Source organism: Glandiceps talaboti, chromosome 16, assembly GCF_964340395.1.
Source record: "Glandiceps talaboti chromosome 16, keGlaTala1.1, whole genome shotgun sequence".
NCBI classification, from domain to species: domain Eukaryota; kingdom Metazoa; phylum Hemichordata; class Enteropneusta; family Spengelidae; genus Glandiceps; species Glandiceps talaboti.
Genome location: NC_135564.1, coordinates 8,008,350 through 8,035,243, shown reverse-complemented (window position 1 = coordinate 8,035,243; position 26,894 = coordinate 8,008,350). Strand labels below are relative to the sequence as shown.

Sequence of the window (26,894 nt, the reverse complement as noted above, 5' to 3'; positions counted from 1 at the left end):
ATTCATACTTAACCCTTTTTACTAAACACATTTTCTCTCTCATGTAGATCTTTTGTTTTCATGTTTAAAATTTGGTACAGTGTCATTTCTATGTTACTGGGTAATTCATTCAATCCTTTGTTGCCAAGGAAGCACCAAAATAAATCATTCAAAGTGTAACTCAGATGCCAGAGAAGTGCACAATATCCAACAGTTCTTTTCCTTTTTAACAAATTAATGGGCGCCGTCTTACTAATACTGTATTTGCCATTTTTGATACAACCTAAAAACCTCGAAATGATATTCTCTATTTCAAATAAAGTGTGTGGTGTCTTGACAGCCTCACTATTTTTACATTTTGAATTTAATGTCTGTGCTGGACCCTATAGAAAGAGCCTGCAGGCCTGGTTGACTGATATACACATTTCTTCTCTGACAGTCAGTCAGAGCAGATCCTTCAATAACAGGCGTTATGATAAAGTCAGAACACATGTTATGAATATGATGTTTTTACTGATATGTGTCTTAATGGTAAAGTCAGTCACAATGTTTCACTTTCCTAAGATTAAAAGTTAGTTGAAGTAAAAGTGCTCCACTCAATTAGTTACATTCTCCCTGGTTTGGCGTACTCTGTTCACTAGAAAGCATTTCCTTTCCTTATGTCTTCCAACAAACAAAACAAAAACTTGGCTCCCCAGCATGTCTCAGGAATACAAGAACTGGTTTTCCATTCTCACAAGAAACCTTGCGTGGTATGGACACACAGAGAACTATCCTGAGGCTAGGGGCACTCGGTGTCTATTAACAACACTCACTCGGAATGAAATGTAACAGAGGGCATCGTTCAGTGTTTAGTTGGGCCTTGCTAATTAAAATTTGGCACGGGTATAAAGCAATATACTACTCTAGGGCTCTGCTTGCAGTTCAATTCCTTTGCAGTAATACTAGTAACATCAAGTAGAAAACATACAGTGAATTGGCATCAGGCACTGCCTGCCAGCTACAATCTTCACTATGTCATAGCTTTGCAGAGTTCATTGGAAACTAGTTGCACTGTCCAAATATCCTCTTGTCTTGACACATATGAAATGTGGCAGCCTGAAGCAACTGTACTTGATTATCTGCTGCACACTCAGTAACTTGTCAGTGGTGAATTGTCTTCTCACATGCTCAGCTTAACTCATGAACATTGACAGATAATCTTCAAACCCAGGGTTGATAAATGACATATTTATTAGTTCCTATCTTTTTGGCGCCAACCAAATAACTTATCGTAACTTTTTTTCTGAAATGTAGTTTGTAAGAACAAATTTTCAACAAAAACAAGCTATCCATGCACTCACATATATTATACATTGTCACCGTCCATCATAGATTGTACTGTTACAGAACCTAATGACACTTGAGTGTAAGTGTTTCATACACAGACGGTATTTGCCAGAGCACTTGCGGTGTTCTCTGCAGCCACACTTTGAAGAGGGTAGAAAGTGAAAGTGCAGCAAACAACACAGCAAGTACAAACGTAAATACCCCAAGTACCCAAACTCATGCATTACACGATTCTGTAGGCTCATCCATAGACCCTCCAACATTAGTTGAAGGTCTACGGCTCATCCAAAAAGAGCAAATCTTCACTTTCTTTAAAACTTAAAGGCCAGGGTTTCAATCCCAGGTCCTCACATCAGTGTTATGTTTATGAGTTGAGCTTTACTGATTACATAGGATTACTCTTTTGTTCTGGACCGCCTATTTTCTAAAGCTCTATAGTCAGACAATTATTTTTTACTCTTCAATTTTAATTGTTATCAAAACTGGGCCCTTAAAAATGACAACTCAGAATAGAGAATATTTAGAACTGAGGTGTAATCAATTATTGGCTGATAGAGGTTTTCATGTATGTCTGACATAAAGTCTGATACACTGGATAATCTTCAATAATCCCAATGTCTCCACAAAGTCAATATTCCCCCAGTTTCTCAGTTGTGATTGTGCAAGGGTTCCAAGCTATCTTTAGCCAGGAGATTTGGCTATCTGGTATGACATATTGACTTGACTGTTCTGGCAAATGGTAGTGTGAATCCAGACAGTCAAGTCTCTGGGCTATTATTAAGGTACCGATCGGTCGTGTACTGGGCAGGGTTTTCAACCAATACCTTTATGATGGTTTATACCCTTGAATAAAGTCAGATGGAGGAATGTATACACACAAGTGTGTGAGCTACACTGTAGTTTAAACAGACATACCTGTTGCAGACATGTGGCTCTGTCAACTCCTCAAATGATAATTGTTTGTCGCCACTGACACAGCTTTTACAACTAACTGCAAACACAAATTTTGTCTAATCCTGATTGGAATTCTAACCGAGGACAGTCGCAATCTCTTAATTAAACGTTGCTAATCATCCTTGGTCTGTTCAACTATCAAGGCTTACATGTCTCAATTCAAGTTTCTAAGCAACCTTGGCGCCTGTATCTTTGTAACATTGGATCATAATGCTACCAGGCTGATACAGGCAAGGTAAGCTAGCTGGCATCCAGATTATACAAAGGATCACAGGGCAGCAGGGTCACAGTCCACATGGTCAATACCCTATATTAAGAGATCTATGTACTACATGGCCTTGCTGTGCCTTGCCTCAGGTCTGTCCTTGCTCATACACTTGGCCTAGGGACTGTTTCTATTGATTTTCAACTCCTCCATCTTACGATAACTGACAGTAAGGACAGGTGGGTGGGGAAGAGGTATATCGAAGGGGAAGCAGTATTTACTGTTGCCTAGGTTACGAATACAGTTTATATTATGTCACAGTTCATGTCCATGGTAATGGAAATAATTAATGCGCAGTCTTGTACAAGTGCAATAATTTAAGCACAAAAAACTTTGAAGTTTCTTAGAGCGAATGGCTACACTGTAAATATCTTTGATGACATCCATTTCTGTTTCGCCTTGCCAAAAGTGGTGGATGTTATCACCAAACTAATACAATCTTGATGTACAAGAGGAATAGCCAAAGCCAAAGACAAATCTCTGGCTAAGAGAAGGGGAAAGGGGTAGTTCCTCCCTTTGGGGGGGGGGGGGGGGGAGGAGGCTAAAAATTAACGAAATCAGACCGAGACTTTTTGATCTAGTATGATAACATTATTAACAGTAGTCTAGTACTCTCCATAAATCTTTCAGATACTTAGAGACCACGTTGGCATCCAGACTATATTAAACAAAATCACCTGTGTTAACTGAGATACACTAAGCTGTACATTTGCCTATCTAATTCTGAATTCCATCTTATCTACAAGTTCTGACTTCAGGAAGAAATAACACTAAGAAACCAATACTGATTCTGGGCTTTCTTCAATATATTTCAAGATGTGAGACTTACAGGACTATAATACTATAGTTTAGATTTGTACTACTAAGTTGCAGGTGTTACTGTACTGGAAAGTACTGGCCACATAATGATCTAGATATGAAAACCACCCTATCTGTTTGTTAACTGACCACTTCCTTGGCTGCAGGAAGCCATAATTGTGACAAAACTCAAAAACTGATTCTATTCGATTTCTCTCCCATATGTATTATATTTCAATTAACATGCAAATGGAATCATTACATCTTGAGAACTGCAACACTATGTGGCTTTGTAAGTGTCACCTTTATTAGCCAATAGTCTGACTCCAAACGATGACTGCAACACAAAACTGCTGGCGTCGCACCAATGCAATTTACTGGCCAATAGTTTGACTCAATCAACAAAGAACAGCACTACAACTTTGTACCACAGGATTCCATGACTCAACTCACTGGAATTTACTGGCCATAGTAGTACAATTTGACTCCTATACAAATGGTGTGGTTATGGGTATAGTTGCTAAGTGCTAGTCAGGCAGGTGTAGCATTCTAGTTAAGTATATCTGTCAACATCATGGCTACTCGGAGACCGTTATTTCAACAACCAAAATTGATGTAACTGTGATGTACTATACAGTACCTAATCCTAACTGCAATGTCTGCAAAGATTACAAACATGTTGTAACATACAGTTTACTTTAAAAACTTGATATTTGTATTTACACCACATACAATGTACAGTCCCTGGGATTTCAATTCTTACAATGAATATCGACACACCTGTTACATAAGTTCTTATATTTCTTCTACTTTTTACATAACTGATCCAAATATATATGAAATTCTTCCATCTGGTATTAATCTTAGAAGTGATAAAGAGATATAGACTCACAGTGTTGACTTTTGTATGTAAGATGTAACAAGTACAGATAGGTTTGGTACACATATTTTAATCCTTTGTTGCTATGACAACAGAGTTCTCAGACTGGATTTGAATAATAAGACTAAGATGGTTGTTTTTTATATGGTGCTTTCCCACTCTGTGCTCAAAGCGATTTACAATTATGACCCCTGGAATGAATCTATAGTGGCAGATGAGCCGTTTATACTCCCTCTATTCCCTGGCAAGCATACAGTCCATTGCAGCAACTATAAGCATATAGGGTTTAACAATGCAACATCTACATTAGTCTGAATGCCAAAGTGAAAGACAGAGATCTGAAAGATTCGTTGAAGGATATCGCTAGACTACCTCTATCCTACCAGGTCCCCCCATTATACAGCTGGGTTGATTGGAGCACAATCGTGATTCAAATCTTGCCCGAAGGACTTTATCCATTCAGAAGCAAATCGCACCAAAAGAGCTCAAACCTGCCACCTGCCAGTTTTCAAACCAGCAATGCTAACCATTCGACCATCATGACTCCACAATGTTATCCCTTCCTGCAAATTGTGACTATGGCCTTAAAACAAGGTAAAAGAAGGAATGCTACTCTTTCTTCCAAATAGTAAGAATGGTGACAAGGTAAAACGAAGAATGTTAACCATTTCTTGTAAATCGTAAACAAGGTCTTCAAACAAGGTAAAGAGAGGAGCTCTTTCCCTTTTTTGCAAATTGTTACCAAGGTCTTAAAACAAGGTTTACAGAGGAATGCTACCCTTTCTTATAAATTGTAAGTATGTCTTAAAACAAGGTAAAATGAAGAATGCCAACTCTAAATTGTTAGGACAGTCTGGAAACATGAATGCTATCCTTTCTTGTAAATTGGAAGTAAGGTCCTAAAACAAGGTATAAAGAGGAATGCTACCCCTTCATACAAAGTGTTAGCAAGGTCATCAAACACGGTTTACCGAGGAATTAATTCTACGCCTTCTTGCTAATTGTTTCAGCAAGGCTCTAAATAGCCAGCAACCAAGAACATTATAAGACACCCAGTCTCTCTATCAGATATAAAGGACAACATGGTGTTGTCATGGATACAAGGTTATATCTTGATAAAACTTATATTACAGTATAAACAATTTCAGATGGAGTCAAAGTAGGTTAGACTATATACCGACACTGTGGGATGAATTCTCAAGAGTTGATATGACTTATCATAAGCAATTCATATTACACCATAGATTAGCTAATGTTAAACCTGTATTCAACTAGGTTACATTTTCAGACAACCAATGTTATATTAATATGAACTTTCCACCCATGGCAGATGATACAAATTTTGATTATGCTAGGGAGTCTATCTCTAGGGTAACACCCCAGCCCCGCCCCACCCCCAACCCCACCCCCACTCCTCATCCTGGTTGGTGCATAGAGGCGTCCAAATATGTTACAATAATGAAATCATTATGTAGGTGAAGAAGTCCCAGACAGACATACTAGTCATATGAGATGGATGGAAATCTAAAATGTTTTCACTGCTGAGGATCCTGAATGGTTAATGTTATCAATGTTAGGTAGCCTAACCATTATTATATACCTCTAACCTATTACAGCATGCTCCCTAACTTCACGATAAAAGAGCATTGATTCTCAGGTCAGTCCACCATCATAGAGAGTGTCCAGTAAACATCTAATCTTTACTTATAGCTCTAATTCCTAGAGTCGCCTGTTGTAAAGGTTACAAAGAGGTCACATAGTCGACATTTAAGAATCAGTCGTCCTACGGCGACAACATGGTAACTGTGTCTGTACAACAAATGATTTGTGACAGTGAAAGATGATTTGTTATTTGTTATTCCTAAATTATATCTGTAACAGAACAAGGCAATGAATTCTGGCGTTCTACACCTGTTTTCTACTGATGTAGAGATCAAGGACTGTAGCCTAGTATGTTGCCAACCAATGCAAAACATTGCAATATATTAATATATACACCAGTCTACACATAAGACATGTCCCCACCTGAATTGATGAACAGTGGATATGAATCAACGCACTTTTTGTGTCAGTTTTGAAATGTCCCCACCTGAATCGATTTGAAACCAAATCAAACTGAATGTTAAATTGGTTCAAAATCGGTCTCTGTTTCCAAGAGAAAACTGAGCAAAATGAAAAATGAATCGTCATACTTTTTGTGTCAGTTTTGAACTGATTTTATATACTTGATCAATATTAATAGTTTAAATGTGTGTGGGGACAGGAGAACCAACTTTGATTCAGTTTCAAACCGATTCAAAATGATGTCAAGTATCTAAGTAGCTACTCTGATGAGCCAGTAAATATAGACCGTTTTAGTGTAAATTAAATGCAAAGACTTATTTTAATGTCAATAAGGTATTAGACAAACTATTTTAAATTGTTAAACGTGATTTTTGTCTACCATGTAACTTCATTCATTGTATATCTTGTACCAATGTTTTGATGTTTTTTTCACTGAAAACTGTATGCAGGATATATCTGCGCAGTCTCGCAGTTTCCTTATGGGAAGAACCATAGCAGAGTGGGACGGCGCCGTGTCAGAGTTCTCGAAGCGCATATTTTCAGAGCTACGTATTGAAGTAAATGATGCAGTTTAGTTGTATCCAGGCACATCCCTGTAGTGTGCCTAACATATTTAACCTCAATTCATCCAGCACAGTTTTCCAAATATTCTAACAACTCCCATCTTAAATCATGATTTATATGTAGTTAGGCTATTTTTAAATCATACATACAGTTGTGATTTTGCCAACTGATTTAAAATAGTGTGTGGCTGTAATTAATTAGTTGGGAATGACAAGAGAAACCCAACAGTTGGCATTCTGTAGCATTCCATGGCATTAAATACCATACAGCTGCCTGTACGTTGTAATAGTATGTAGACCCATTTTGATAAAAGCTGTCTGTGTATAGATCTAGTTAATTGGTGATAATTACTGCAATTCTAGTCTCTAATGGGATTGGAAGTCTTCAGTTTACTCAAGCAAATAAAGCTATCCACTGTCTCTTTTGTCTCTCAAATGTTAATGGGGTGATAATTGGTCTCCTTTTTTTTGGAAAGATCAATTGATTTTGTAATTTGTACTATGCACGGCCTCGAACCTATGTCCATTGCACTGCGTGTCACTGTCACATCTTTCTACGTACAAGTAACCACTGGTTCTACATATAATATATGGAATCTTTCAACACCATCAATTAATCTTGAAGGTCCCTCCTTCCCTACATTTGTGTATATTTTGGTTTATTCCAACTGTGTCTCCCTAGGGTGGGTGAGAAGATTATACAAACACAGGGCTGACAAGTTGAATTCTAGGGTCAGATAGAGTTTAAAGCATCTATCAACCAAACTGTGCAAAAACAATATGGCTTTGTCATTGTTAGAGGAGAAATGAAATAAACTTTTCAGTTTTGGAGCGATAGCTAGACATACACATCACATTCCTATACAGTTAAGATATACCCTACGACAAGGCCTAACATTTATTTTCTCAAGACTATTACGCCTCGAGCAACGGAAAGATACATTGTTTGCACAACAACTGCCCTTAAAACTCCTAAAACTTTTGACCTTTTGCCAAAATGTGTTATTTTATACATTGCTGCCCACAAGCATTTTTTTTTTGACGTGCAACAATATCGACTTTTCACAAGTGAGAAAAATAGGTGTGTTTAGTCTGTAATGTGTTTTAATGTCTTGAAACATAGCAGGGAACAAGACGGTCAGGTTAAAGGCCAGAGTTTCAATCCTAAGTCCTCACATTTAATGGGCCATGTTTCAATCCCAGGTCATCACATTAGTGTTATCTTAATAAGGATTTAAATGGGATCATTCTTGTGTTCTGGGCCAAGTTTTTCTATAGCTCTGCCAAACAACCGATTTTGACACCTAGCTTTTAATTCTAATCCCAAGTGGGTCTTTAAGCTCTATCTTATCACAGCCATGCAGATTACATAGGATTATTCTTCTGTTCTGGATCAACATTACTGTTCCCCCCCCCCCTCCCACCTAAAATCTGATCCTAATCTGACTGGGCCTTTAAACGTGTCAGAAGAGTTGACTAGTGTCTAACTGATAGTAAAGACATGCCACAATGATGGGAAGATAGTAATGTCAATATCCCTAAACCAGAAACCTGTAAAATTACATTTTTGACTTTATAAACTTACATTTATAGCAGATGTTTGGCCTTGACATACTGCAGAAAGTCAATTTTGCACGCCTTGAAATTGATTGGTGTTGAATGTCAGCTGTTGATGTTCTCACACTCCTTGCACATCTGCCATCAGTTCGTTAGAATTGATGTCTAACCTACAACCAATGCATTGCACTGCTGTCTTTCATGTCATCGTATCAAGTTGCTCAGTGTCTGCATATACAGCCAAAACATGGAATATATGTAACACTGTGTCTTTCAATATGAGCATATATATAGAGACAAGTTTGGAGGTGTCTACTAACTAAACTTATAGGCCAGGGATTCAATCCCCAGATTCTAGCATTAATGCTATCTGTAGAGTCATAAGGATTGCATAGTGTCGTTCTTTTAATACAAGACCAACATTTTTTGTTTAGCTCTGCAGACAACTTTTTTTCCATGCCGAAATTTTAATGCTAATTTAAGACTTGGCTTTAAATCTCTACATCATTACATAGTAGTCATTCATGGCACCATAGAGTTCACTGTCTCCGCTAGAGGATAAATTGCAAGTAACTTTTAACTGACACTGTTTATTGCTTTACCTGAAATGATGGCCTTCCTTACTAAATCCCCTGTGTCTACTAGATGTCCATTATTGATCAAAGTCACTACAAGTTACCTCCAGCAGGGTTGGACACTCCATATATCACTTGTGTCTGTTAGCAAAATGTTTGTGTATTTGGGGCTAATATCTTGAGCAAACAAAATGAATATTTCATGTTGTTTCAAGTCAGCCTTCAACAAGACCAATTACAACATGATCCTAATCCCATTAAGTTCAACAGTGTAACACAGCACAGACAGACAGACAGACACAGACACAGACACAGACACAGACACAGACACAGACACACACACACACACACACACACACACACACACACACACACACACACACACACACACACACACACACACACATACACAGAATGAGAGGGTGAAGTATGCATTGGCTCAAATGATGAGTGAGCTGGTGAAGCACACACTGGCACCAAGACCAGCTATACAGCCATTCTGGCTCAACTGATGAGAGTGCATGAGCTGGTGAAGCATGCACTGACACCATGACCAGGTTATACAGCCATTCGCAAACTCTCAGATTTTGCTGATATTGCAATCATGTAGTACACATTGGCTCAAATGAAGAGAATGAGCCAGTGAAGCACACACTGGTACCAAGACCAGCTATACATCCATTCTCAAAATCTCAGTTTTTGTTGATCTTACTTGATTGAATGTGGCTCTTTTATCAGACAGACTTGACCATTAGAATTGAATGGGATTTTGAGAATAGCTGTTCCAAGATTAGTACAACTGAAACAAGTTGCAACCATGGTCTATAACATATAACAACATCGACCAGAGAGAGAGATCATTGGCCCTAAAACCATGTGAATCCATTTACAACTTAACTAGGGTTGTAACTCATTACCATCTATTCTATGTATGTGTATAGACGACAACAAAAGTGAAAAGTTTCCCTTTCATTATAATATATTAACGCTCTAAAGTTAATTGGTGTGTTTGACTTCAGTTTGAACCTGGCCTTGTATTGTTTGCAAGGTCCATGGTCAATTTCAAGCCTAATTGATCACATCAATCATGGTGATGTCATTGATGCCAAAAGAAAGTTGACTGACCAGTCGAGACTAGGGTCCTGCTGCACTATGCTGAATATAATCCCTAAAATATTGCTAACAAACAAAAGTTACCCTTGGATTCATAGTACTTGGGGATAATGTATAGGTATGCACCAATGATTTTGGAAAAACAAATGCTTATTTTTTCTACTTTTCAATATTATTTTATGCCAAGACACCTGGTCAACAGCAAGTTCAGTGACCAGGGAAGTCCTCGTACCTGCTCTACAGATCTTGGCAATTTTTCTCCCTAATGTTTTTGTGCTTTCATTTTCAACAGTTTATAGTTGTATAGGAGAGCTTGCAATGAGCTCTAAGTACATCTCTCTACTGTGAAGTGTGTCTATATATATTTGCCAACATTGCATCTACTCTTTTTATGACTTCCTGTGTAACTCTTAAAGTCTTCATTCTAAGGAATCTTTGACATTCTCCAAGAGTCAGTGACAACACTTAGAAGTTAGATATACAAGACCACTGCATGTTTCTGTTACTTCTATCTATACTTGCAATTGTCTCTTCTCCCCCCCCCCCCCTCCCAAACTTTTTTTTTCAGTTTTTAAACAACAGAAGGAAGGTCGGCTACTTGACCTTGCTAATCTTCTTACAAGGAATAATTCAAGAGTGGGAACAGATTTTTTGTGTTTGTTTGTCTGTTAGTTGAGTAAACAGTTTGTTTAAAGGGCTTTAAGCCAGTAGACATCATGGGTTCTAACAAAGGACAAAAATGGTCAATCACCTTCCAGATTTCTGTCTACATTCTCCAAAATATTTGTGTCAGTGACAATCCTGTTGTATCACATTCTCTACACTCATTTCAGTTGCATTTGGACAAAATACGTATGCTAATAACAATCCATTTGTATCAAAATTTTTGCACTCATCTCAAACTTGTGTTTCAAACAAAAAGGTTTGTGTCAGCCAGTCTTATCTCCATACCTAAGACTTACTTCAACCATGGAGGTACAAGCGTCTACCGCCACGTTTCAAAACATATATAAGTCCTGCTGTATTTCATAATACTACCTACATTTCCATCATGGTTCTTACTTCAACCATGGAGCTTATAACCTTAATACCTCCATGCCATTGTCGCAAACCACGGCCTCTTTTACGGCACGGTCTAAAAAACGCACCATTATTTCGCAGTGTTGCGGAAGAAATAACAGCTCTGGTTTGCGAGAATGCGCCACGCTTCAAAACAAGAATCAAGCAAGAACAAGTCCCATGACACTCTATAGTCTTACAACAAAAGAATCACCAGGTGCCTAGAATCCTCAATAACCTTGACTCCCCTATTCCTTTTCACAATTTGGTTTGATCGATATGTATATCTATGGAGGGTCCATCCATTTGATGGCTAGAAAGGGTGTGTGGAGTACCAATGCATGTTTCTGAAACAACTCAAAACTTTAGAGATATTGAATGAAGATTATAATCAATCACAAATCCTGGTAATCTATGTGTAGTCATGTATCTATTGTCTTTTTGTTTGATATAATCTGTTTACAGTTTTCATTTGATCCCTCACTTTGCCTTCAAGCACAGTATTCACTCATAAACATCTTTTTTCATAAAAAAAGTTGGTTTGCCTTTTTTAGGACAAAATGTGACTGTTTCCTCTAATATCAGTGTTATTAAAGTGGCCATATGGATGAAGATTAGGTATTTATTTTGGATTTTTAATTTGAAAAACAATTTTATCATGGCGTTCAGTTCTCATGATAAGCTCAAGAATAGACACCACCTATAGTGGTGTTGGTGGGTCTGTATAATGAGAAAGGTACATAAAAATGTTCATAGAGTGCCTTTATAAGTACTTTGCTCAACTTGAATTTATTGCACTTTAAAGGGACCATCAGAAGTACAGTGAAGGAGGTAAAAATCCCACACTCACTTGACCTTTGACCTTACTCTGGAAGAAGTTAATAAACTTACCAATCCATTGCATGCACTGATGGCTACTGAACCATTTCGATGAGAAAGGAGTTTACCACGGTAGAAACATGACAGCATTTCATCGTCCAACTTCTCGCTGACGACTTTCCCCTTGGCTCTTCTTTGAATAGTAAAACCTGGTGCTAAAAGTTTTTCATTAGGTTGCAGCGCTAAGTGAAATTTCTGTCCATATGCAGCTAGATGATAATAAGCAGAGTTTTCAACACTGTCCTGGTTTCCTGAACTGCTTCGCTTCCTCCTGTGTGGCATCAGGTCGTGTGACAAGAATTCTCCACGATGGTTCACCTGTACTGGCATAGCGACTTCATAATCTATCAAATGGAAAAATAAAATATAACTTAAGTTTTAAAGAAAATACTAGGAGTTTTAAGGTTTACATTGTTCAGTTTTATATCGTCTATCCTTGCTTTAAAAGGCCAGGGATTTAAACCTACATTCTTCCATTACGGTTATCTTATCAGTGGAACCATAAGGACTTTTTGTTCTGGACCAAACTTTTCCATAGCTCACGCAACTGATTTTCTGACCCCAATTTTAACTCTGATCCAGTCTGGGCCAAACTAGGCCGAAGTGTACAAATACATTTTGAACACATTTACCACTAAAGTACTAATATTTGTTAGACTTCACAAACTTCCTGGAAGTTATGTTTTGGTTGATTTTTTTAAAATAAATTTGTAAGATTTGTGAAAGTAATGCTTGTAAGCAGATCATTATTAGATGTACAATTATCATTTTCATTATCTCAAATCACCCTCTTTTTTAAAAAAAATATTAGTATAACCCTGGCCATTGTTGTGACTATGGTCTGGGCTTTCCAGGGGTCAAAAGGTCATTGAGGGATGCCAGCAAAAAAGAAAGACAACCACCAATTAATTAAACGTTTTAGGAAGAGATTCAACATTCCATGATCGCCACATTTGAAAAAAACCCACAATAATGAGACTACTGTAGGCGATATGGTCATCTATATGTATATCAGACCTACAGCATTTTGCAGTTAATTTTGATGTAGATATGGGGAGCACGAGCCTACGGTTACTAGATAGGTAGGTACAAAGAAAACAGCTTTTGTGTAAGTCCAGGTTGGTTTATTACTTCACCCCTTTCATTGCTGCCTTGTTGTATGTTCCTGTACTCTGCATGTCAAAGCCACTTATAATGTATTAATTCACCTAAAGTCATCCCCCATTTAGTAAACTTGCCAACTTCTTATTTGTTTGTCTATCTACACTTTTGTTGACTTTCACACTCATAAAGTCAACACTGGTTTGAAAGAGACCTCTGCAGAGATATATAAACCCAACAAAATATACTGTTAGTAGCACCATAGACATTAGGGAGCTATGACATCACTGAAATTAAGAGTTCAACTATGAGGTCATGCCTAAAGATATAGAAGTCATTGATTTTTTTTTTTTGTAGGAGAACTTCGGCAAGCAGACAAAAGAGAAAACAGATACTGTATAGGAACAATGCATTTGAGCTGAAAACAAAAAGAGAGTTGATAAAAGGCTGGAGCCTTTCTGTGTTCACTTCCTTTGAAGTTGATTTGGATTGAAAACACATAGTCTATCCACCAACAAAGTAACTATTGCTCTATTTACATCTCACCCAAGTTCTAAAGACAAAAGATACAGTTAACTTGCAATCTTAGTAATTACAAATTAATTAAAGTAAATAAAAGTTCTGTTCTGTGGTGCAACAAAAACTGTGAACTGAATGGTGATCAATAAAACAAGGTCTCCCATATACATATGTTCAAAGTGTTACCCCAACCACTGCTTAAGAACTCTCACTTATGCTCCAGCATATTAAAACTAAGGCAACTACGCCATTATTTAGCTAGAAGAAATGCGTGTATTTCATGTCAAAATTCTGTGTCCATTTTAATTGATTTTTGTTTACAAGGTGTGATGAAGTACACTTGTCTGATTAGAATGTATTTGCTATTAAAATTAACTGAAGTGTTGGTCGTCTCATTATTAACCCTGGATGCTTGCAGGGTAGACCTGCAACCAAATAAACAACAAGGCCACACGATATGTCAACTATCTATTGCTTATCATTAAAAAGATTCGTTCGTAGTTTTACAGTCAGTACACCACCATGGAAGTAGGTCGGGGGGCTCTCTTTACAGTTATCGGTCTATGGCACAGTAGAACATTAGAGTGCACCCGTAGCCGCATTCATTGAGAACGGGAAAGCTATGATACGATGTGATGACAATGTTAAAGCAATGAATAAAAATTAAAAATATACGCAATCGCTAGCTAATTTTGAGGTGTGGTTTCAAATATATCATTATTTGGTTATTTTTAGAATGGAATATGAATAAAAATTGGCAAAGTGCCGAGAGTGCAATAATAAGGAAGTGTATACTGTACCTGGTGATTGGCCAACCATTCGTTTAGGGGCAGACAGCGTGTGACCCAAACCCGGCAGGAAACCCTGTAAATGTCAGAAATAAAAATATAGGGTTAAACTCGGAAGCCAATAAAATGTGGTACGATAGACCTGCACCACGTACCACTGAAGTGAATCTTCTCAATAAATTTGCCTTGGACATTTTAGTTACTGTCAAAACTAGTCGAGTAGAATTGTGGATTTAATGCGACGCAACATAATTGGTCATTAGGGTTTTTCACACGTACAATTAACAGATAAGAGATAAAAATTGGCTCCAAAACAAAATCATCAGACGATGATGGTCACCATGTTTTTGACAGTCACATCGCACTGTGAGATGGCCGCGTCACTAAAAATTCGACACACGAACACTTCGTTGTCGATGAACGAGATGTTGAGACCACAAAAGTTACAGTGTTAAACATCAAAATTAACATGCCTTGTTCGGTTCATCCGCTTGTATAAGAACCGGCAAGAGGAAGATAGTCAAACAAGTACAACGGTAAATGCAGCACAAGGCAAGTTTTTCTACGCCGACGAACATTGTTTTAAGATTGTTTGCCTTTCCACTTGCGACGTGTCAAATGAGATCTCCACTAATCGTCCCCGTAAAGCGTAAATACAAACACAAAAGTGTCGTTCAAGTATGTGTGATGTGAAGAGCTGCTGGCTCCAAGTTTTTATCTCCGCTTCCAACTTCGAATTCAAAAGTTTTCTCTGTATGGCCACGAATGCATCTACAACAGTTGAACGTCCCCCTCAGAACGTTATGTGTCAAACACAGAAGTCCATCTCGCACCCAAGCTCCGTCAAGTTGTGATTGATGACAAAGTACCCTCACTTTATGTATGTACGTCTATGGTAATCCAGTGTGACCGGAGTCTCGACCAATCACGGTGCGCTCTTTTGGAACAATGTAGCCGTAATGAGTAGTTAAAAGTTTTGGAGAGCGTAGAACGGCGGTGCATTACACATTGAGAGTGTTACATTGTGACGAAGTAGCAGAATCGATTTAGCGCACGTGTTCTTTACACCGCTGTGTGTCAACAATGCTAAACTTCACACTAAGACTAAGAGATCTTTGACACCGGGCTTTGAGACCAGTCTAGCGAGCTAGCTGCAGCTTTTCCGTACTCCACTCGCTCGTGTACTTTTCGATCTGTTTTTCGATCGTATTTTGGCACTGACAAGGCTTGCAGTAATAGTACAAGTTCTTCGTACACTGATTGAGTTAGAAGAGAAACCGCGACATGTCGACAGGACACGCGAAAGTACCGAACAAGTACTAACAGCAAACTGACTACAGAACTCGCTGTTGGTATGTTGGCGGCACAGTGCGTGTACACTTTACAGATACGAGTGTCTCGTTACCTGGGTGGTAGTGGGTGATGTAATAGGCTTAGCTCGGTTCAGTACTTCACTGCACTAGTTTGACGTGTGGCGGCGCGTTGCCTATATTTGTATAACATTGTTGTGCCCCCCCCCCCACCCCACCCCACTAAGTTGACTAGCTCTGGTAAGTCAAAAGCTGTACCTGCGTACATCATTGAACACCTAGCCCTCTAACAACATTTTCTGCACAGAATACCCAGTATTTCCAGAATTATAAGATGTATTTTTTTATTTCCTCACTTGATATGAGTCAAACCTCAAACTTTACGTTGATGTTGCAACCTCTACTTGAGACATGCGATACCCTTGGCCTCTGTCTATCTGGAATATCATAATCACGACATAACTGATACCGTTGCTTAGCGACGAGTGCGTCCGTGCGCACCGACACGGCATTCAAAGAGGAATAGCAAACGTAGTCATCTTCCAAACACAGTGACAGAAGCTTTTCCTGGATTTCGCAAGACTTTCGACCTTTGTACAGGCCAGTGTTGCCGTAAAATCAATTTACGTGTAAAGCGATGAACTGGTAAAAAAATAAATAAAAAAAGACGCTGTTTTCGTTTAAATAATGCGATAACATATCGTACATACGTTGTTTAATACCACTGGCCACTGATAAATCTTGTCTGGAGAAAGTGATAAATTGTACTGAAGTGTGACTCCAAACTATTACAAGTGCGTCAGAACGTTCACTTGATAGCATTTCCAGCTGGAAAACTTGTCATATTTTAGGGACTATTAAAGTTGTTGGCAACCTAAATGTTTCCATCGTATATTTGCGTACATGACGTGAAAAATACTCGTGATAATGGAGAAACGATTTGAATGAAAGACAATGTTTGTATCACTTGAAATACTTCCTTTAAAAATTAAACTAGCCTCTTTTTATGAATTGTCCACCAACTGTGCTCTCTCTCTCTCTCTCTCTCTCTCTCTCTCTCTCTCTCTCTCTCTCTCTCTCTCTCTCTCTCTCTCTCTCTCTCTCTCTCTCTCTCTCTCTCTCTCTCTCTCTCTCTCTCTCTCTCTCTCTCTCTCTCTCTCTCTCTCTCTCTCTCTCAAATTAGATGTACACAGTGGCAAGTAACACAATACTGACAGGTCGGAAACGATTGACTGCACTGTTGTTTTCAAAACACAGTACAATCAATCTACCTTGAATTGTAAACAGAGGAGAAACCCAATTTTCAAAATATTTGGCTAATCTTTAGGGGTGGCACTGAGAGACATGAACAGACGGCTGGGTTGTGTTCTCCAGCATTGTGAGGTCCGTTAAACTGGCTTTGATGGGAACTGCAAACACCTCTGTTCTGTTATACTACTCATTGAATAGTGACTAAGAGAAAGACACACACAACACAAACAGTGTAACACATAGGTGACAATTGACACAGCTTCTTGTATGTGCCAGTATAACAATTAACTTATTGACTGCATGTCAAATCGAAGACCCTGGAGGGGGTTCTCATGTCAAATCAAAGACCCTGGCCAGTGGAGTGGTCCAATGCCAAGTCACAGACCCTGGAGTGGTCCATGGTTGAATTCTACATATTGGAGTGGTCCAGTGTCAAGTCAGAGACCCTGAACATATTCACAATATTGTGTGTATACAGCTTTGTACCAGATGTACAAGGAAATGAAACATACCCCCAAAAACACACACACAACTCCCCACCCATTTATCTGTAATATTGGAAAGGGGGCTCAGATAGATTCTGTGTTCTCTTAGAACAAACTCCTTAACTTGCTGGAGAAAACTCAGCACTTGCCTTTGAAGACAGACATACTCTTTAAAAATTTATTTGCCTATTAAAAGGAATATGACATCAGATCCAGTGAAGGTGTTTGTTATATCTACAAATCATCAGTGTACACATTTAAAGCTAGATACTGCCCTCTGGTGTGTAGAACAAGAGATGATTGCTATTTCCTGTATTTGATAAAAATTTTCAAGGAAACTCTAATCTTGTTATTCACCAAAGATCACTGCTTTTTTTTTTAGATTTTAACTTTACCAACACTAAGTAGATACACAACACAATGTGACCTCCAATATGGAATAGTAAGCCTTCTTGACATTCCATGGGTCTATACATGTATGTACATTTCAGTTTACATCCCAAACGACTACATCTATCTCAAGGTCCTTAAAGTGTTGCCAGATATTTTCACTCAAATCCTTTGTTTTCTTGCAAGATGATAAAAGGACTGGTGATATGATACAAATTCTTCCCTTTTAGATTTCTTTGAAATAATGTGTGAGTGACTAATTTATTGGCACAAAACTGATAAAATTTAATACTGCACTCCGAAATTCCTGAGAAAAAATAGTAGACTACATACCAAGCACGTTAAAGGAGTGTAGGTACTATTAAAACCAAAGGATCATTAGATCTAAGGGGGACACTAAATCATATTACACATGAAGATGTCACATTAATACACCCATAGCAAATGTACTTTCTAGAATCAATCAATCAATCAATCAATCAGTCAGTCAGTCAGTCAGTCAGTCAATAGTTCAATCAAACAACCAATTGTTCAATCAATTGTTCAATGTCCAGTCAACCAACCAACCAATCAATCACATGTTCAATCAATCAATCAATCAATCAATGATTCATTCAATCAACCAATGTTCAATCAACCAATGTTCAATCAATCAATTGTTCAACCAATCAATCAATCAATCAATCAATCAATCAATCAATCAATCAATAATCAATAAATCAATAATCAATCAATCAATCAACCAATCAATCAATCAATCAATCAATCAATCAATCAATCAATCAATCAATCAATCAATCAATGTTCAATCAATCAATTGATCATTAATCTCTACCAGTTTATAAATCATTCAATCCAAAACACTAATTGCATTGATTGGTTCAGGATGTTTAATGTAAACAGAAATGTCTATACAATTTTTCACAATATGTCTTCTTGTGAGGCTTGGCATATCTCCCTGTAGTGTTTTCCTGACAAGTTGAATGACCATTCAGACACAAAGCACACCAATTTTGCTGCACAGATCTACAACATGGACACCCCCTGGGATGTAAGGAAAGGCGGGTCACAGGGTTAACAGGACCTGATCCATTAGACTGTAATAGGGAGTCCATGTACTGTACTTTTTGTATCCAACCACAAATAACACAGTCATGATTTGTCTCTGGGCATGGGGCCAGAGTTTTAATAATGCCACTACACCACCAGATTACTTGTATCTGAGTTCTGTAAAGGCTGTACAAGTCTGCTATATCAGCAAAGGCTCAGTACTAGTCTGCTATGGTACAATGTTATCTCTGGGTTTCTGTTATATATAGTGATAGCACAACAACATCACAAGGTTGGAAGGAAAACACAGTGTAACGAACGATAAAGTAGATTTTCGTACATGGTACGGGGAAGTCCTCAACTTCTTTGGGATGGAACATTGTTGAAATTGATGAGAATGTGATATCGTACCATACTTTTAATTATTGGGTAACTATTTATGCAGAGTAATATAGTACAAAATCTGAATAAATTATTTGTAACATGAAAATATTTCAAACTTTTATGTAACTTTTCAAAGACAGTCTAGTGTCGTAATTAGACCAATTATACCTACCTGTACTGAAAATACATTGTTAGTGAGCTTCTCTCATAAAACATAGTACTATTTGCTAAAGATAACCAGTAAATTTTATCAGATATACAACTGTTTTTGTTTCAGTCTGAGGCGAAAAAAACCTGGGTGACTAAATATTTGTGGGATGTTCTTCTTCAACTGTTAGCCCAGAAAGTTCATTCACAGCACACTGATATTAACTATTTGTAATTTTGTTCACTGGCTTCATCTCTCTTTGCCATCATTATGTCTGAAATATGAAATCAAGAACAATACCACGCAACATTTTACACTCCACCACTCAAATTGACAAAAGATGCCACACAGCTAACAATTGGACTGAGTGGGCTGCACAGAAATTCACCGCTTTGACAGAAGACAGTCCTGGGGGTCATGACTTGAATTTGTAGTATTTACAAGACAGTGGGTATAGGTCAATTAAGCTTTGTTCTGTCTGTTTGCAGTCTGTCTACAACATGATTTTGCTGTGCTCCTCACTATTCTCTCAAGCCAGAGCAAATATTTTTTTGCTGATGCAGTGTTTTTTCTTAAGGGTGGTAAGCAGGTGAAATCTAACTGAGTTCCCCTGTTATTTTACCACGGTTCCCCACCAAAATTATGGTACAACGTATTGGATACTATGCCAGTTTTACCATATCCCCTTTCTGTTACCGGGGTTCCCTCACCTTAGCAAAAACACTGTAATCACTAATGCAATGAAATACGAAGGCAAGTGACTGAATATTTTAACTGAGCACGTTTTGGACAGTGTCTGTCATGAAAAGGCCTGTGGTTTATGATGGCTCCTCAGGCTAACTGCCAATGATACAAACAACATGAGGACATTATTGTAGTTTGAAAATAAGCACACAAGACTGATTGAATTTCAATGTTATGACAGTTATTGCAATATTAGCCTTGAAGAGTTATTGAAAATTTACTTTATTTGTTTTCTGTTTTCCTCTCCATTGGTTTTAAATCTCTATTTGCCTTGAGGGTTATATGAGGGTCACATGATGCACATGACTGAACACATGACATTTTCAATAGAGATGAATAAATTAATGCATTTTTTGTAACTGATCAAGTTTTCTGGTATTGGCTGTTACAATGATGCAAAGACTGAAAATTTGCAATTTCAATCCACTCTATATATGAGCATATATTGTTACATATTTTGTGCTGAATAGTAAAGCTCCCCCCCCCCCCCCCCCCATCATACCAATGACATCAATGGGCATTGAACATTGCAAAGATATGACATGCATGACTTTTAGAGTCTCTTTCTTAGCCTGTTTTAATGTAGAATGTACCTCAGGGATGAATTTCCCTGAAAATCAAAGTTCTTAGAACTCTCCAAACTTTGCCATATGTAAGCTTGCTTTTGGTCCATCTGAAATAACAGAATTCAGCAGCCATATTGGATTTGGTGGCCATATTGGATTTGGTGGCCATATTGGTTTCTCAGATGGCTTTATTTTGATAAGACTGACATCTATTTTAAAAATTTGCAGTGACCTATTTATTTCTCTTGGTTTTAACTGAGAATGGGTTGGAGTTTTCTTGAACAAAGTAACAGCAAAAGTTAAAACTGTTTATATCTGAGGTGCATTCACATTCATACAGTGCTACATTCATACGGTGATGTGTTCATATGGTTCTATGTTAATACAGTGCTGAGGTGTTGTTTTGTTAGCTCACGTATTCCTCAAATACAAGTCTTAGAGGAATATGAGAGCTAATATAGTAACACATTAGTGCCATAACAAAGGCTAATCTCTTGACAGTACACCTATCAATAACGGTTACATGTAACTAGAGATGCATTAAATTGGTGTAAAATCACTACCATAGTTTGAAAGTGTCTTGTACAAGGTACATATATCACTTAGTACCATGGTTTGAAGGTGACCTGTACATACAAGGTACATACATTACTTCTAACACACAAGAATTCAATGTCATGCCACACTTAAATTACAGAATATTAAACTTAGTACAATTAGAAAGTCTGGGATCCATTGCTGGACTTTTCAACAGTTACAGTCTTTTAAAACACTGCTTTAGTCTCAACCTGAGTCTCAATGAGTAATATGTGTTCATGGGAGTCTGCCTTTCATAGCGTTAATGTTTACAAAGCTAGTGATGCCTATCAGGGCTTGTTTTACTTGCTTCATTCACTTGTCCCTTGCATCAACACAGAGTTCACTCAAGTATGCAATTCACAGTTTGGGGTTGTGATTCGGTCAACTTCTTTTCCTGATACAGCTATTAGAATATATATCAACCCTGCCTTGACCTGGAAGTAAGTTATAGTAGACTTTTGACAATATAATAAATGATTACAGATTAGTCATCATCGTGCCTGGTTCTTACTATCCGCCATTTTCTCTATTGTGTTTTCTGTTGGTGGGAATTTCATTCTAGCCTATCAATGGGACTGTACACAGCAGTACACCCCCATGTCCCCCCCCCGCCCCACCTGCCCCCCCCACCCCATCCAACCCCACCACTCCCTGATGATACCAACAAGACATTAGCAAAACTTTGAGAATGACTTTGAAATATTTTGTATGACTCTATGAATAGCAATTGCCCATTTGATACTATCAAACCCAAAGTCCATACACATTCATTCTCGTAACAATTGCAATATTAATAATTATTATTTAGACATTCAGAGGATTTATATTCTCTTTGTTTTTAAATCTACTCATTAGTGGTGGGATCACAAAACCAACACGAGTGAACTCTAAGGGAGTATCCCTCGTTTATCCCTACAGATTGCTAAGAGACATTTGAAGTTTGTCAGTCATTGTGCAATGAGCTGTTAACAATCCAGTATCCAAACTACTGTTTTGGGGTATCTCCTCTTGGAAAAAACTGCCAAGGCAGACAAATGCTGGCATATCCGGATATGCTAAAGAAGGAAGTTGCCCTAAATGATGAAAGGGAGATTCTCACCATTATGAACAATAGAGATATGTGGAGGAAATATACCAAGTGTGCTATTGTTGATGAAACTGTGGTTCTTCCATCCACGGACGAATGATGATGATGATGATGATGATGATGATGATGATGATGATGATGATGATGATGATGATGATTTGTGGTGTTAAGACCGCAAATGGTATTCATGATTTTGTTAACTTGGTAGCTGACATCGTACTCTGTCTAATACCTGAGATTGGCATACAACAAAATAACAGAAGCTTGAAAAGTATTTCAAACAGTTCTGTTGTATTAGAGTTATATTAATTAACACCTTATGTGTCTAGGACTGATTATAAGTGTTTTGGTATGTCTGGACCATCTCAATGAGATGTGTTAATGAGAGGCATTGATAATGATATTAGGTCTTAACGAGAATGAAACAGGGCTACTTTCTGTGAAATACATCATATTGTTATTCATTCTACTGCTGTAAATCATTGCTGTGTCTATCTTGTAATTAAGATTTTCCAACGTTAACGATAGAGTGTGGTGTAAATTACTAAAACTGCTGACTAGTCTGTAGATTACATCATTTCATTGCTAATATCTGTTGCTGTAAATCATGTCTGTGTCTATCTTAATTAAAGATTTCTAATGTTAATGATAGATAGAGTGTGGTGTAAATTACTAAAACTGCTGTCTAGTCTGTAGATTACATCATTTCCTTGCTAATATCTGTTGCTGTAAATCATTGCTGTGTCTATCTTAATTAAAGATTTCTAATGTTAATGATAGATAGAGTGTGGTGTAAATTACTAAAACTGCTGTCTAGTCTGTAGATTACATCATTTCCTTGCTAATATCTGTTGCTGTAAATCATGTCTGTGTCTATCTTAATTAAAGATTTCTAATGTTAATGATAGATAGAGTGTGGTGTAAATTACTAAAACTGCTGTCTAGTCTGTAGATTACATCATTTCCTTGCTAATATCTGTTGCTGTAAATCATGTCTGTGTCTATCTTAATTAAAGATTTCTAATGTTAATGATAGATAGAGTGTGGTGTAAATTACTAAAACTGCTGACTAGTCTGTAGATTACATCATTTCCTTGCTAATATCTGTTGCTGTAAATCATTGCTGTGTCTATCTTAATTAAAGATTTCTAATGTTAATGATAGATAGAGTGTGGTGTAAATTACTAAAACTGCTGACTAGTCTGTAGATTACATCATTTCCTTGCTAATATCTGTTGCTGTAAATCATTGCTGTGTCTATCTTAATTAAAGATTTCTAATGTTAATGATAGATAGAGTGTGGTGTAAATTACTAAAACTGCTGACTTATAGTCTGTAGATTACATCATTTCCTTGCTATATCTGTTACTGTAAATCATGTGATTGTCTATCTTAATTTAGCCTACATGTATAGACTCAAAGGACAATTGCTACCACTCTATTTGAGATCCTAACTGATATCTTGATTTTGAATTTCGCTGTCCTTGGAACGTTAGCAAAAAAATTCAAAAAATCATGCTGTCAGTTAAGATTATCCTAGATATCGGAATAGTGTAGTAGCGATAGTCCTTCAAGTCTACAGGTAGGTTAGTCTTAATGAACACTTTCCGATGTTACCGAGAGTGAGTGGTATAAATTACCAAAACAGCTGACTCGGTAGAATTTACAAGATGGCATTTTGTTATTAATCTGCTGTTGAAAATCATCGGATAAAAGACTCAGGGTGACAACTCCTTTAGTCTATGTTTTGAAAACTTTATTTACCACCATTTTGACCCCACTTGAGAGGTCAGTAAATAAAGTTTTAAAATGTAGATTAAAGGGCTTGTAGACCTCTTTTTATCAAACCCATACACTTTTGCCAATCTCAAGTCCATGTCTCCCAATTGGTTCATCATTGTAGTGTGACTGCATGACTGTAGTTCTCACTGACAAGCTCAGTAAATCAATGGTGAATCTATCTTTAATTAACTATTGCTAATGTTAATGAGGGTGGTGTAAATTACCAAAACTGATGACTGTCAGTAGAGTACATCATTTAGTTGTTGCATCTGTTGATGTAATTAATCAAATCATTTGTCTGTGTATCTCAATCAACAGTTTCCAATGTTATTGAGAGTGGTGTCAATTATCTGTCAACTCTCTCTAGAATAAGTTGTTCAATCTGTTGTTGTAAATCACTGTTGTGGCTATCTTAATTAAGGATTGCCAATGTTAATGAGAGAGGTGTAAATTACCGAAACTGTGCAGTTTCTGTAGAATACATCATTTTGTTGTTCTAGCTGCTGTTATAAATCATTTGTCTGTCTATTTAATTAACGATGAGAGGGTTGTAAATTACCAAAACTGATGACTTCTCTGTAGTTTTTTTCATCATTTAGTTTTTCAGTCTGTTGTTATAAATCATTTGTCTGTCTGTCTGTATGTCTTAATTAACCATTTCCAGTCTTTACATCACAGTATGTCTTCTCATTTCCGGAAACAAGCTGTGTAAGTACTTTCCCAAATTTTCCTACCATCCTCCTTCCCTTTCCCAAAGTCCCCCCCCCCCCCCCCCCATAGTATTAGTGACAGTTACGATGTTTTATGCAGAGTCTGGGAATTCTATTAATAATGAGGGGAAAATAAACAAACTGTACAGTACTTTTGTTATATGCAGTAAGTCTGTCAGATATTTTCCCTGAGTTCGTCACTGAAATTTGAAATAATGTACTACACAGTAGTACCATCCCCCTACCCCCCTTTCTGTTGACCGGGTTCCAAAAACTTAACAAACCAATTTTCACAAATCAGATATAGATATATTTTAATGGTGAAACAAACAGAACACAACTACTTACAGACAAGTTTTGAAGAAAAGTAACCTTGGCGAGATTGTGTTAATACTGTCATGTTTGCCTTATATATCTTTACATGAAGAATGCAGAGCACTTAATAGCGATACAATAAATGTCTAATGAATAAACAGTTCTTTCTGACCGTATCACCACAGTCATAACAGCACTGAGTGCAGTGCTAAATCAAGTCAAGTGTGGGTCTCTCAATATTGTGACTTGGAGTTCTTGAAAGTCTGAATATGAATCTGATGCTGTTTTCATATCATCTAGTTGGTTAACCCCCCCCCCCCCCCACCCCCACCCCCTACCCCCCATTCTTTTTTGTTTTCTTCAAAGGACAAGCAAGGATGAAGCCTAGGAATGAAGCTTTCGTATGGAAAAGTTGGACAGAATTTCAGGGCAAGTTTGTATACACATACATGCTCAGTCAATGAAATGAAACCAAAGGCAAATCAACAGAAAAACACAACAGAAACAACTATTCAGCAAAAAAAATCAGTCCTATTTCTTGCTTTCTTGGTGAAATATTATTCATATATCAAACTTTACAATCATGAACGTAGAACTGCATATTTCCACAAATTTAAATGTTGTTTATAGATTAATACAGAATACATTCCAATGTAGAACCAGTTTAAAATGTCTACCACAGATAGAGAGGGTTGATCTTTTTATCTCTTGCCATTGACTTTTCCCCCCGTAAATTGTTTTGTTTTAGAGCTTGGCCTGAAGACAAACAGTTAATACACTTAGAGACAACTGTGATAAAAAGAGAGAACACAGAATCACACAAGGCTTAAGCCAGAAGAATAACAAACCTAAGGGGTAGAGTCAGGACCAGGGTGGTCTCTCATAATATGCATTATACAAATGTTATTTTGAGTCAATTATGTTAGATAGAACACTCCTTTTTGTTTGTGTCATGTTTTGTATGGATTTAAAGTCAAGAGAAGAGATTGAGATATGTGAATGACGTCTTGATTAGTAACAGTCAATTGACAAGACTGTATGGGTTAGGTGATGGGTCTTGATTGGTACCAGTGAGTCAATTGACAAGGTAGTAACAGTTAGTGATGGGGCTTTGATGAAAAGGACAAGACAATATGTTATATTATGTTAGTAGAATAAATACAGTTTAAGATTAATAGATGGGTAAGAGTCAGCTAATTGATTGGTGATTGGTGGTGGCTAATTGATGGACCAGTAAAAGGTCTACAGGACAATAGGGATAATAGCTAATAGAGGGTTTCTAGTAGGCATATTGTAAAATGAATTTGGTCAATGGTTTTTCATGAACTATTTCATTTTGACCAATAGTTACTCAGTAACTATTTCATTTTGGCCAATGGTTTCTCAGGAACTATTTCATTTTGGCCTAAAGTTTCTCAGAATCTATTTATTTTGACCAAGGGTTTCTCGGGAACTATTTCATTTTGACCAATAGTTTCTCAGAAACACAGGAACTTTGACTCAATTTTTCAATTGCCAATGAGATAAAAGAGGTACGGCAATAAAATGAGTTTTATGGAAAGATAATAGCAACTAGAAGTATTGACAACTTCCAGAGGGGAGATGTATAATATAAGGTCTATAGGTTTGTAGCACATAACTTGGTCATGAAATCAGCTACATGTTATGTA

General features: G+C 37.3%; 1 protein-coding gene across 1 annotated transcript in view; it reads right to left on the bottom strand.

Moving 5' to 3' along the window:
* LOC144447363 (A disintegrin and metalloproteinase with thrombospondin motifs 18-like) overlaps positions 1-26,894 on the bottom strand; it is a 112,125-nt gene that overhangs the window by 58,549 nt on the left and 26,682 nt on the right. The window contains exons 2-3 of the mRNA XM_078137347.1: positions 14,436-14,499; positions 12,028-12,359 (exon numbers count right to left, since the gene is read on the bottom strand). Of these exons, the coding sequence (XP_077993473.1) occupies positions 12,028-12,359; positions 14,436-14,499 (396 nt within the window). The remainder of the gene's footprint in view (positions 1-12,027; positions 12,360-14,435; positions 14,500-26,894) is intronic.